At 48.4% G+C, this 14115-nt stretch overlaps 1 protein-coding gene across 4 annotated transcripts in view; it reads left to right on the top strand.

Moving 5' to 3' along the window:
* DDX43 (DEAD-box helicase 43) overlaps positions 1–14115 on the top strand; it is a 267260-nt gene that overhangs the window by 125900 nt on the left and 127245 nt on the right. For all 4 annotated transcript variants that reach the window (XM_033935444.1, XM_033935443.1, XM_033935447.1 and 1 more), the window contains exon 8: positions 9649–9759. In XM_033935444.1, the coding sequence (XP_033791335.1) occupies positions 9649–9759 (111 nt within the window). The remainder of the gene's footprint in view (positions 1–9648; positions 9760–14115) is intronic.

Raw genomic sequence — 14115 nt, 5'->3', positions numbered from 1 at the left:
AGACTTGCACGGTCTGTGTCTGTATATGGCCGTTTGGTGGAGGATGGGCTGGGGAGGGTTTCAATGGCTGGGAGGGTGTAGATGGGCTGGAGTAGGTTTTAACGGAGATTTCGGCAGTTGGAACCCAAGCACAGTACCGGGTAGAGCTTTGGATTCTTGCCCAGAAATAGCTAAGAAGAAAAATTTTAAAAATTTAAATTGAATCCAGATTGGGCAGACTGGATGGACCATTCGTGTCTTTATCTGCCGTCATCTATGTTACATATGTACATGCTAGCATGGTATCTAAGCGCTATTCTGCAAATACCTGCTTTACTTAGTGCATGTTTGGAATGGGTACACAAGGGCAAAACATGGGTTGTGAGTCTAATGCATGCATGTTACTTACAGAATACTGTAAATTACATGGGTAGCAGCTGCCTTAAGGTGCTCAAATTTACACCAGCTCTAAGGCTAATATAAGTGTGCTTCATAAATTGAGAGTAAACTTATTCTCCAACATGCATATTCATTCTTAATAAACAGATATATGGGTCCTCATACACCCACGGAGGCAAACATTCATCCCGATATCCCTCATGGAGTAGTGTAATTCATCATTGAACCCCTTTTAGATTTTTATATCTGGTTTTTCTTCTTTTCAATGTGTAAACCAAAAATGCAACCACTGCAAATTTTATATCCAAACAGGAAAGTATGTATAAAAAAGGAGCATTTATCTTAATAAGCACACATTAAAGTTTCCTCAGCGGCTCTGCTTCTTTTGAAATATTGCTTCTGCGTATTCTTAAGTGATGCATGCAAGTAAATCACCAAGTCATTCTTTTTTACATTACTAAACAAAACAAAATACATTTTGGAAACTTCATTTTACTAGAAAAAGATTATAATAAATGTCCATTGTAGAAGATTTCAATAAATATACATTATAAAACTTACTTTTCTCATGCTGAGCCACCAGTTCTGAAAACTCAGCTGGTTGAAACTAGAGAATGACACGGTGAAAAAATTGGTCCCCGTCACCGCCCCGTCCCCGTCTCACCATCCCCGTCACCGCCCCGTCCCCGTCTCACCAACCCCGTCACCGCCCCGTCCCCGTCTCACCATCCTCTTCACCGCCCCGTCACCGCCACTGCCACCCCATTCACCGCCCCGTCACCGCCACTGCAATCCCATTCACTTTTCTTTATTTACGTATAAAGGAAACATTCTTTAAAACTTTAAAACTTAGTTAAATATTAGTTAATAACTATACAAAAACAAAACACGCAGAGAAAAAATTAATTAATAAAAATTCTCAAAACTGACACATTTTGATCACTAAATTTAAAATAGTTATTTTTCATACAGTTTTTCAATCACTAATCTTCCACCACCCCTGGGGCTAGCAATGCAAAAACAAACACGACATGTACTTTAAATGCTGCCGTGATTAGCATAGTGACCGCGGCTACGGCTGCAAGTCTCCCCTCCCCCCAGCGATCACGGCAGGAGGGCACCCAACCCCTCATGTAGACCCCCCCAACGGCCCTCCCGACAATCGCAGCAGAAGGATACCCAACCCCTCCTGCCGGTCCTCCCAATGGCCTCCCCTAAGATCGCCGGCAGGAGGGTACCCAACCCCTCCTGCTGGACCCCCCCCAACGAACCCTCCCACCCCGGAACCCCCTTAGTCTTACTTTTCAAGTTGGACCGGACAGCTCCTCGCTCGTCTGGCCAGCAGGCCTGCCTCCGTCCAAATGAGGCGGGCCCGCCCCTCCCCTCCCCTGCCTCCCAATGGCCTCCCCTAAGATCGCCGGCAGGAGGGTACCCAACCCCTCCTGCTGGACCCCCCCCCCCAACGAACCCTCCCACCCCGGAACCCCCTTAGTCTTACTTTTCAAGTTGGACCGGACAGCTCCTCGCTCGTCTGGCCAGCAGGCCTGCCTCCGTCCAAATGAGGCGGGCCCGCCCCTCCCCTCCCCTCCCCTGCCTCCCAATGGCCTCCCCTAAGATCGCCGGCAGGAGGGTACCCAACCCCTCCTGCTTGACCCTCCCCCAACGAACCCTCCCACCCCGGAACCCCCTTAGTCTTACTTTTCAAGTTGGACCGGACAGCTCCTCGCTCGTCTGGCCAGCAGGCCTGCCTCCGTCCAAATGAGGCGGGCCCGCCCCTCCCCTCCCCTCCCCTGCCTCCCAATGGCCTCCCCTAAGATCGCCGGCAGGAGGGTACCCAACCCCTCCTGCTGGACCCCCCCCCAACGAACCCTCCCACCCCGGAACCCCCTTAGTCTTACTTTTCAAGTTGGACCGGACAGCTCCTCGCTCGTCTGGCCAGCAGGCCTGCCTCCGTCCAAATGAGGCGGGCCCGCCCCTCCCCTCCCCTCCCCTGCCTCCCAATGGCCTCCCCTAAGATCGCCGGCAGGAGGGTACCCAACCCCTCCTGCTTGACCCTCCCCCAACGAACCCTCCCACCCCGGAACCCCCTTAGTCTTACTTTTCAAGTTGGACCGGACAGCTCCTAGCTCGTCTGGCCAGCAGGCCTGCCTCCGTCCAAATGAGGCGGGCCCGCCCCTCCCCCCCCCTCCCCTGCCTCCCAATGGCCTCCCCCAAGATCGCCGGCAGGAGGGTACCCAACCCCTCCTGCTGGACCCCCCCCCAACGAACCCTCCCACCCCGGAACCCCCTTAGTCTTACTTTTCAAGTTGGACCGGACAGCTCCTCGCTCGTCTGGCCAGCAGGCCTGCCTCCGTCCAAATGAGGCGGGCCCGCCCCTACCCTGCCCAACCCACAGGATCCTAGGGCCTGATTGGTCTAGGCACCTAAAGCCACTCCCGCTATAGGAGGGGCCTTAGGTGCTTGGGCCAATCAGGCCCTAGGATCCTGTGGGTTAGGCAGGGGAGGGGAGGGGCGGGCCCGCCTCATTTGGACGGAGGCAGGCCTGCTGGCCAGACGAGCGAGGAGCTGTCCGGTCCAACTTGAAAAGTAAGACTAAGGGGGTTCCGGGGTGGGAGGGTTCGTTGGGGGGGGTCCAGCAGGAGGGGTTGGGTACCCTCCTGCCGGCGATCTTAGGGGAGGCCATTGGGGGCAGGGGAGGGGAGGGGAGGGGCGGGCCCGCCTCATTTGGACGGAGGCAGGCTTGCTGGCCAGACGAGCGAGGAGCTGTCCGGTCCAACTTGGAAAGTAAGACTAAGGGGGTTCCGGGGTGGGAGGGTTCGTTGGGGGGGGGTCCAGCAGGAGGGGTTGGGTACCCTCCTGCCGGCGATCTTAGGGGAGGCCATTGGGAGGACCGGCAGGAGGGGTTGGGTACCCTTCTGCTGCGATTGGCAGGAAGGGTTGATCTGACAAATGAGGAGCACGGTGAAACACAGGTAAATAGCGGTTCCTAGAAGGGGGTACATTGGCCCGCGGGGACAAACCTGTTCACCGTTTCCGCGGTCGGTGAATGGCCTTGTCCCCGTCACCGCAGCGACTGCTAGTTTTCTTCCCCGTTTTCGGCGGTGACCCGCGGCTTAAATGCGGTGGCCGCGGGTAAACCGTCACCGTGTCATTCTCTAGTTGAAACTTTCAAAATAGTGCTGTCTTTTAAACAGAGTGCTGTCAATTTGAGCCAGTCATTTACTTAATGACTTCCAAAAAAACTTCTCTTTATTAAGACAACTTATTTTAAGGTATTGGAAAAACTGGGATAGATTGAACTATATACCTTTTGATGGGAGTCTCTGTGTCACGTTTTTAAAATGAACGTATTATGGCTATACAACAGGGACATTACAAAAAGTTTCTGAAGATTTGGGAGCCATTGACAAAATTTTGCAAAGAGTGATTGTTGATTTTACCCTTTGGTCATGCACATTCAGGATGGATGGGTGGGTTGAAAAATATTTTTTAATTCTTTAATGTGAATGGAAATTTTGAATATGAATATGGGGGTGATATCTATTTGTTATAGATTACAATTTGATTGATTTTTAAGTGCTTTTATAGTGTAATATGATTGTATAATATGTTACATTTATGTATGGCTTAAAAATGAATAAAGATATTTAAAAAATAGAGAGAAATGCATTCATTGTAATGGGTACTGGAGTCAAAATCTTTCACAAAAAACTTCAGTACTTTCTTAACTGTGTTAAGGTATATGTGTTTCACTAAATAATTGTATGTAATCTGGGGTTAATTTTGTGGTATAATGATTTGCTTCTGTTTGTGCCAAGGTCTCATTATTGACTTTTGTATAAGTTTTAGAAATACCATTCATGAGTGTTTGATTATTTTCATATGTATGAAAGTTCTTTTCTGTTATGTGCTATCCTCTTCATAACACTTAATTTTTAGTATGTTCTTATTAATTTTTATTAGTTTTCAGTATTCTTGGTTTTCATTTATTATACATATGTACTTATAAGTTTTTTAAGTAACCAAATGGATTATCACATTTAACATGTATGTTGTATGCGCTTTTTAATGCATAATAGTAATGGTTAGTCTGTTAAGACAATTTGGGTATTTTTCTATAGATTATTTTTAGACATGTCTATATAAATTTAGTTCAATATTGATTCGTACTCACAGTGCACTTAAGTGTGACTAATATGTGGTGTTTTTTATGGATATAATCAATTTAACACTCAATTATGTAATGATATAGGACACAGTTCTTCAACCGCCGGTCCATGGACCGGTGCCGGTCCGCAGAAAATTCCTGCCGGTCTGCGCAGGACCGGCGAGATTAACTTCTTCAATTTCCTGCCGGTCCGCGCAGGACCGGCAAGATCGAGGAGCGCAGGGCCGGAGATATAATGGGGAGCCTCCGACTGTGCTTTCTTCCCTCCCAGCGGCTCTCCTTACAAGCGCAGCGATTCAGGAAGGAAGCCTTGGAGCTTTTGCTGAGTTGGGCCGCCTCTGATGATGCAAGTTCCGCTTTCCTCAGAGGCAGTGCGACCCAACAAAGGACCCGAGGCTGCCTTACTGAATCGCAGCGCTGGCAAGTAAGGAGAGTTGCTGGGAGGGGAGAAAGCTGCTGGCATGGTGAAAAAAAAAGGGACAGCTGCTACTGGACCTAGAGAGGGAGAAGGAGAGATGCTGCTGGGAAGGGAGGAGGGAAAGGAGTCTGGGAAGCTGCTGGGTAAGGGGGAAAAGGACAGCTGCTACTGGACCTGGAGAGGGAGAAGGAGAGATGCTGCTGGGAGGGGGGAGGGAAAGGAGTCTGGGAAGCTGCTGGGTAAGGGGGAAAAAGGGACAGCTGCTACTGGACCTGGAGAGGGAGAAGGAGAGATGCTGCTGGGAGAGGGGAGGGAAAGGAGTCTGGGAAGCTGCTGGGTAAGGGGGAAAAAGGGACAGCTGCTACTGGACCTGGAGGGAGGGAGAAGGAGAGATGCTGCTGGGAGGGAAGGAGGGAAAGGAAAAGGAAGAGAGTTACTGCTGGACAGGGGGAGGAGGGAAGGGAGAAGAAAAAAAGGAAGGAAACAGCTTGCAGGGAGATTAGAGGAGGGGAAGGGGGGTCAGCAGAGAAATTGAGAGGGACAAAGATGCTAGATCTGGTTGTAGGAGAGATAAAAATGAAGAGAGCAGTGAAGCTGGAGTGAATCGTGTAAAAAGGAGAGAGGGGCATAGGCTGGATGGAAAGGGGAGAGGGGCATAGAAAGAAGACAAATACCATATGGAAGGGGGAGAGGTCAGACAGTAGATGGAAGGGGCAGATGCTGGATTGAAGAGACAGAGAGGGCAGACGCTGGAAGGAAGAGAGTGAAAAGAAGATGAAAGCAAAAACCAGAGACAGCAAAAGGTAGAAACAAATAATTTTATTTCTATTTTGTGATTAGAATATATCAGATTTGAAATATATATCCTGCTAGAGACATAACTGGGGACTGCAGTATTCTGTTAGCATGATATTTCTATGAACTTGGCTTGTTCAGTTTTCTTGATAGTAGAGGGGATATATGTGAAGGGGAGGGGAGACAGGGTTTTTGTTGGTCCGTGCTCTGTATATTTGTATTTATAAAATCACAATTGTTCAGAATATTGTTTCTTTTTATACTTTAATAAAATACGTTCAATATAAAATCATAATTGCGGCTTGTGCAGATGGGATCAGATGGTTTGCGGGGACTGAGCTCACGGAAATGGAGCGTAAACAGGGTTTTTAAATTTTAGTCCTATTACCGTATTTTCGCGGATATAACGCGTGCGTTATACGTGATTTTACGTACCGCGCATACCCCTCGCGCGTTATATGCCTGAGCGCGGTATACAAAAGTTTTTAAACATAGTTCCCACCCCGCCCGACGCCCGATTCACCCCCCCAGCAGGACCGCTCGCACCCCCACCCCGAACGACCGCTCGCACGCGCTCCCACCCGCACCCGCATCCACGATCGGAGCAAGAGGGAGCCCAAGCCCTCTTGCCCGGCCGACTCCCCGACGTCCGATACATCCCCCCCCCCCGGCAGGACCACTCGCACCCTCACCCCGAAGGACCGCCGACTCCCCAACAATATCGGGCCAGGAGGGAGCCCAAACCCTCCTGGCCACGGCGACCCCCTAACCCCACCCCGCACTACATTACGGGCAGGAGGGATCCCAGGCCCTCCTGCCCTCGACGCAAACCCCCTCCCCCCAACAACCGCCCCCCCCCCAAGAACCTCCGCCCGTCCCCCAGCCGACCCGCGCCCCCCCTGGCCGACCCCCACGACACCCCCCCCCGCCTTCCCCGTACTTTGTGTAGTTGGGCCAGAAGGGAGCCCAAACCCTCCTGGCCACGGCGACCCCCTAACCCCACCCCGCACTACATTACGGGCAGGAGGGATCCCAGGCCCTCCTGCCCTCGACGCAAACCCCCCTCCCTCCAACGACCGCCCCCCCCAAGAACCTCCGACCGACCCGCGACCCCCATGGCCGACCCCCCCACCCCCCTTCCCCGTACCTTTGGAAGTTGGCCGGACAGACGGGAACCAAACCCGCCTGTCCGGCAGACAGCCAACGAAGGAATGAGGCCGGATTGGCCCATCCGTCCTAAAGCTCCGCCTACTGGTGGGGCCTAAGGCGCGTGGGCCAATCAGAATAGGCCCTGGAGCCTTAGGTCCAACCTGGGGGCGCGGCCTGAGGCACATGGGCCAAACCCGACCATGTGTCTCAGGCCGCGCCCCCAGGTGGGACCTAAGGCTCCAGGGCCTATTCTGATTGGCCCACGCGCCTTAGGCCCCACCAGTAGGCGGAGCTTTAGGACGGATGGGCCAATCCGGCCTCATTCCTTCGTTGGCTGCCTGCCGGACAGGCGGGTTTGGCTCCCGTCTGTCCGGCCAACTTCCAAAGGTACGGGGAAGGGGGGTGGGGGGGTCGGCCAGGGGGGTCGCGGGTCGGTCGGAGGTTCTTGGGGGGGGGGCGGTCGTTGGAGGGAGGGGGGTTTGCGTCGAGGGCAGGAGGGCCTGGGATCCCTCCTGCCCGTAATGTAGTGCGGGGTGGGGTTAGGGGGTCGCCGTGGCCAGGAGGGTTTGGGCTCCCTTCTGGCCCAACTACACAAAGTACGGGGAAGGCGGGTGGGGGTGTCGTGGGGGTCGGCCAGGGGGGTCGCGGGTCGGCTGGGGGACGGGCGGAGGTTCTTGGGGGGGGGGCGGTCGTTGGGGGGAGGGGGGTTGCGTCGAGGGCAGGAGGGCCTGGGATCCCTCCTGCCCGTAATGTAGTGCGGGGTGGGGTTAGGGGGTCGCCGTGGCCAGGAGGATTTGGGCTCCCTCCTGGCCCAATATTGTCGGGGAGGCGGCGGTCCTTCGGGGTGGGGGTGCGAGTGGTCCTGCCGAGGGGGGAGAAGAATCGGACGTCGAGGGGGGGCATCAGGCTTTCAGGATGGGGACAGGACTTCAAGGGGGGACAGGCAGATCTTCAAGGGGGACAGGCAGACCTTCAAGGGGGACAGGACTTCAAGGGGGACAGGCACGGAGAGGCGGGGCATTGCACCGAAAGTCAGGGCGGGTGAACGGTGAGTCGGGGCAACCAGAGGAGAGTCGGGGCAGTGCACCGAAAGTCAGGGTGAGTCGGGGCAACCAGATGAGAGTCGGGGAGGGCGAAAGGAGAGTCGGGGTGGCCAGAGGAGAGTCGGGCAGCATGCGCGTTATATGCCTGAGCGCGGTATAGAAAAGTTTTTGTACATATCATCGTGATTTCTGCGCGCTATACCCCTGTGCGCGTTTTACAATGGTGCGCGTTATATCCGCGAAAATACGGTAGTTTGCCGGTCCACAAAATAATTCTTTTATTTCTGCCGGTCCACGGGTGTAAAAAGGTTGAAGAACACTGATAAAGGACACTATTTGTCATTAACAGAGCATATGTTTTATTTGTTTTTAATTGATTGTATGCTTTTATAGTTTTTAATTAATAATTGTCATGCATGTTAAATGTCATGTTTCTAACTCTTTATGTAGGCTCCTGAAGCAGGCCATATTGGCCGAAACATGTCGAGCCACTGCACAGATTTACATGATTGATGAATAAAGTTGCACACCCAAAATTATTGCATTTCTCCACTATGGTTTGTTTGTGTTTGTTTTATTGCATGCACAACATAATATGCAGAAGCAATTTTTCAAAAGAAGCACAGCTCCTGAGGAAACGATAATGTGTGTTTTTTATAAGTGCTCCTTTTTTATATATATTTTCTTGCTTGGATATAAAATTTGCAGTGGTTGCATTTTTGGGATTGATTTGCATTTTTGGTTTACACATTGAAAAGAAGAAAACCAGATATAAAAATTTAAAAGGGGTTGAATGATGAATTATAGTACCCCATGAGGGATATCGGCATGAATGTTTGCCTCCCTGGAAGTATAAGGACCCATATCTGTTTATAATTTGGTAAATCTGGTTAAAAATGGGTAAATCATTTTTTCCTCCTCTTTTTATTGTACTATAAGTGTGCACATTTAATGTTAGTTGTATTGGTACTGGTTTTGCTAGTATAATATAATGGACCCTAGGCACCTTGTAGGTTCCATTATAGACTAGGCACCTATTGTTTACCTTTGTGATTCCTAAATCAAAGCACCCAGTTATTGAATTGCCCCTTAAAGAGAAATAATGCTTGACCTTCAGAACTTCATGCATCATCACCATATACTTTACGGAAACTCCGTGGCTCCTCTCATCCAGCTCTTCTCCAAGGCATGGTCTACTTCCTGCAGAAGCCTCAACAGAATACTTCTAAATCTCCCTTCCACAAAAAAATCTGCAATATAAACATGTTTTCCACTCCATGCTCACCTTTCTAGGCGTAAAAACTTGGAATGACCTTACTGAAATGACCAGGATGGAACCTAACCACACCAAATTCTAGAAGAAACTGAAAACTCATCTATTTGGCACCTAATCACTTGTATCCTCTTCTCCTCCTGTATCTTCCTGCCTTCCATTGTCCTCCCTACCCTCTTCAAACCCCTTGTCTGTAATGTCGCCAAGAGCTTTTACAGGTATGTGCAATGCACAAATGGAAGAAATAAATAAATTTTGCATGTTATTAATTACCCCTAACTGCTTTATGTGCTCAGAATCCAATATTGGTCATTCAGGTCTCTAATAATAAAGATAAAAAAGTCAGTTTCTCAGCCAGTAGGACAAATTCTTACTTTTTGTTTCTTTTAATAAAGTTAAAATTATTAAATATTTTTATTTAAAGCCCAAGAGTTCATCGTGGTGGTCCAGGAATGTTGGTTCTTGCTCCAACTCGTGAATTGGCTCTTCAGGTAGAAGCTGAGTGCTCAAAGTACACATACAAGGGATTTAAGAGGTATGAGCATATCATTTTCTAATTCAAAGATATGAACTAGGATTCTGATTAACTTTAAAATATAGTAGTGGTAATGTTTCAGTTTTAGTCCAGTTGAAAGCACAGAAATATTAAGAAATCAAGTATGTGTGTATAGATATACTGTTAATACTCAGTTGAAACTAATTTAAATTTAATATATATAAAATTCAAATTCAGTGTTCATCTATGCTGCCAATGCCAGAATCAAATTATCAAAAAATGTATTCATCATACGTTTATACTATACAAATTTCTGTTTATTAAAATTATGAACAATATTACTATATTCTTTTATCCTAATTCTTACATTACATACAATATCTTAGGATAAGCAGGCAGCGTATTTTCATATGCAGGTGATGTCATCCACGGAGCCCGGTATGGACAGTGAAAAGTGCACTATCATTTTAAGCTTTGCGATTACCCGCAAGGGTGCATGCGTGACTGCCTTTCCGCTTGATGGAGTGAATTATTGCACACAATATGGCTAGTCAATTCAACTTGCAGGGGAGACAGAATCCCCTCTACATGTAGGTGGTCACCAATGTTCAAGCCAGATTGGGAGACTTGAACAGCGGGGCCAAAAGAATTGCCAGAATGGACTCTCTCTCCCAACATAACTGGGCTAGAGACTCTGTGAATTCAAATAATAGACATGAGGAAAAGCCATGTAATAATCAAATGTGTGTTTATTAATGCTTTTCATGTCTGGGAAGAGCCAATACATACAATTTTCTGTGCTCTCCAAAGGGAAAAATCAAAGTCAGAGATTTATACCATATGTATTATCATTTGTAATAATTACCATACTTTAGAATACAATGGCACAGTTGATCACATGACTTCCTTCCTAGGAATACCTTGCGTCAATTTACATTTAAATCCTAAATTTAATGTTAAGTCCAATTTTTAAACCCAGCAGATGGCAGTATTTTACTTTTTCTATCCTTATATCCTTACTTAACCTTCCTTAAATGTGAAGTGCATCCTAATGTATGGAAAGCGGACATCCTAACTTCTGTATGAACTTTCCCAATTAGCTTTGTTTTAATCTATAGGAACAGATTTCCTTTTTAAGGCCTCTTTAAAAGCCTCTCTTTAAAAGCCTAAGTTTCCTGTTCTTCTGGGAAAATCTATACCCAGCCCTTTCCATTTCCGTACATCTGCCTATCTTACAATTGGGATCTTATTATCACAATCACTCCATATACCAAACACAATTTTTTTTTTTTTTTAATATTCATTCATTTTTTAAAACTTAAAATAAGTGCAACAGCATATAACATCAATTTATACTTAAATACATCACTTAATATCCTATTAAAATCTAATTCAGATCCCATATCCCTCCCTCCCCCATATTCAACAACTTTCATCAAATATAAGAAGACATAAAATAACCCCCCAGTGTTCCCTCTAAGCGGGCGGGTGTTGTGAGCAAACTTTTTTCACTGTGAGCTAAAAATATCGGGCGCCAGCAAGTTATGAGCCAAATAAATATGTTGCTTTCTACCACAGAACTTCCTTACGTTTGTATGGAATCTATCCCCTTTCAACTTTAGAGAGTGCCCTCTCGTTCTCCCTGCCTTAGCTACTAAGTCTATTCCCTTCAGTACCTTGAATGTTTCTATCATGTCCCCTCTCAATCTCCTCTGCTCAAGGGAGAAGAGGCCCAGTTTCTCTAATCTTTCGCTGTACGGCAACTCCTCCAGCCCCTTAACCATTTTAGTTGCTCTTCTCTGGATCCTTTCGAGTAGTACCGTGTCCTTCTTAAAGTACCAGTGCTGGACGCAGTACTCCAGGTGAGGGCGTACCATGGCCCGGTACAGCAGCATGATAACCTTCTCTGTCTCTTCAGTCCAGCATCTGCCCCTTCCATTCACTGTCTGTCTTTCCCTGCCATCTCTCCTCCTGCCCCCCCCCACCCCCCAATTTGGTCTAGCATCCATCATCTTCCTTCTGTTCCCCTCATGGTCTGGCATCTCTATCCTTCCCTCCCCCCTGTGGTTTTTAGCATATCTCTCTTCTCATTTCCTCCACTCAGATCTGATCATTCTCTGCTCTCTCTTCCCTTTTCTTCTCTGGTCTTCCTTCTCTATTTTCTGCCTCCATCTAAATTAAATTCTTTCTTACTATTTAGTCCCGTTTCCCTCTTTTCACTGTGTCTACCCACAGCTTGTCACCCCTTTCCCTCACCCCTCCATTATCTTACTATTTTCTTCCCCCTTTATTTATCTCTTCCTTCCATCCAGTATGTGTTCTTTCCCCACTTCCATTCAGCATCTGCTCTCCCTTCTCAACTGACATCCATCTGCCTTCTGCTCTCTCTCCCTTCTTCTCACTTCCATCATCTGTCCCCTTCTCTCTCTCTCTCATCTCCTCCATTCCATCATCTGCCCCTTCTCTCTCTCTCTCTCTCCCCCCCCCCCCCCAACTTCCATCATCTGCCCCCCTTCCCCTCACCTTTGTGGGTCACTTTCTTTCCCCTGAGGGTGGCTCATGTCACAGGGGAAGCTTTGGCCGAGCAGAACCGCTTGATTGACAGTGGAACTTACTTGATTGATGTCGATGCTGGGGCCCGTTGCCGTTTGAAGGAAAAAAAAAAAGGTGGAAAAAAAGGAACCTGTAAAGGCGAGAGGAAGGGAAACCTCCAGGACAGCTGCTTTTTGCCCTCCTTCAGCGGCCCAAGAGTTCAGACCAGCAGCGGCAGCTCTGTATGCTTTTAACTTCGGCACAGAGCTGCCCCTAATCAATAGTTTAGCGCGGTTTCATGAGGCAGCCTCGGGGCCTTTGATAGCCGGCCCGCTTCGATGATGCGATGTGGGCCGGCCTAGCAAAGGCCCCGAGGCTGCCTTATGAAACCGCGCTAAACTATTGATTAGGGGCAGCTCTGTGCCGAAGTTAAAAGCATACACAGCTGCCGCTGCTGGTCTGGAGGTGCGGAGACAAGGCAGGAGGCAAACGCGGTGGAAGGCAGGAGTCCCGGCGAAGGCAGGAGTCCCGGCACAGCGACTGCAACAGGAAGTTGCAAGTCAGCTGACGCCGGCCTTTCGTTGCGGCGGGGACCGAATCCTTCGCGGACCGGCAAGATTTTGTTTGCGGACCGGCGGTTGAAGAACTGTGCTCTACACTGTGTGCGCTGTGACGAGAAACTTGTGCGCTGCGAGGTAATATTTTGAGCGCCAGCGCACCCCAGCGCAGCTTAGCGGGAACACTGACCCCCTCCACATTATTTGCACTCATAAGAAAACCAAAATACCCCCCCCCCCACACACACACACACAAGCTTCCTCTATTCATGTCAGCATGGTTTTCATTTAGAATTTCAGATTAGTTTGATTCTATCATAGCCAATTTAAAATAACCTTTTACAGACAGTTCCACAATTCACATGTCTCATTTACCCCAAATAAATTCAAAGTCAATCTGCTTGTTTCACCTTGCATGCTTTTCTTTTCCAGTTTTAATTATTAATAGCAGCTGGGCATGCCCATGATATATCTACATATATTCAATACTTCCTGTCGGCGGTTTTTCGCCTTTCGGTTGTCTCTTTCTTATTTTCTTTGATGAAGTATTGTTCGTTTTAATTTTTTAAAAAATCTGTCTACTTTTATTTCTTCGGCTAGGTCCTCAGTCTGGCCTTCGGGTCCTTTTCTGTATTTTGGTGTTTATATTTTACTTCACCATTGAGCCTTTCAACTTCGCTACTGCAATTTTCCCATTCATATTGAAGCCTTCGAGCAGTTTTAAGAAGTGCTGTTGGTGCTGGTGACCAGTTTCCATCACTGACCCGCATAGCTGGTGTATACAATGTTTAGGGCCTGAGCATCAACTTGTGCTTGTTCCACCCTTCAAAAGTTCTCATTAATGGCTCAGCAACTCCAGCAGCAGAAGCTTTTTGGCTTGGCAGTGAATTCTGGCAACAAAGCAGGTCCATTGGTATCGACATTGGATGCCATTCCTCCAACAAAGCTTTCTAAGAATCCATCCTCTTTCTTGCAAGCATTTCAGGTCTCAATTGCATCGAGTCCATCGATGCAGTCCAAGAGTCAATGCCAATGGTCATCTCCTGTGCAGGCGGTGTCACCTCATCAAGGTCACCCATCCCTCAATGCCCTGCAGCACCTTTGGTACCAACTGTTGAGCTAACGGTACTGGTGCAAATCTTCAGAGACCAGCTGAAGGAGTTCCTTAGTAGTGCCCTCGGTGACATCTTTAAGCTCTATTCTACACCGATGCATATACCGACTCCCTCGGTGCTAGGCTACATGGTACCGGCTACAGATCTGCATTGAGGCATCAATCGAGGCATCGAGGTTCTTCATTGGTGCA

Source organism: Geotrypetes seraphini, chromosome 3 (genome assembly GCF_902459505.1).
Source record: "Geotrypetes seraphini chromosome 3, aGeoSer1.1, whole genome shotgun sequence".
Classification (NCBI taxonomy): Eukaryota; Metazoa; Chordata; class Amphibia; order Gymnophiona; family Dermophiidae; genus Geotrypetes; species Geotrypetes seraphini.
Note: the sequence above shows the minus strand (reverse complement) of the source record. Positions and strands in the feature narration are given on the sequence as shown.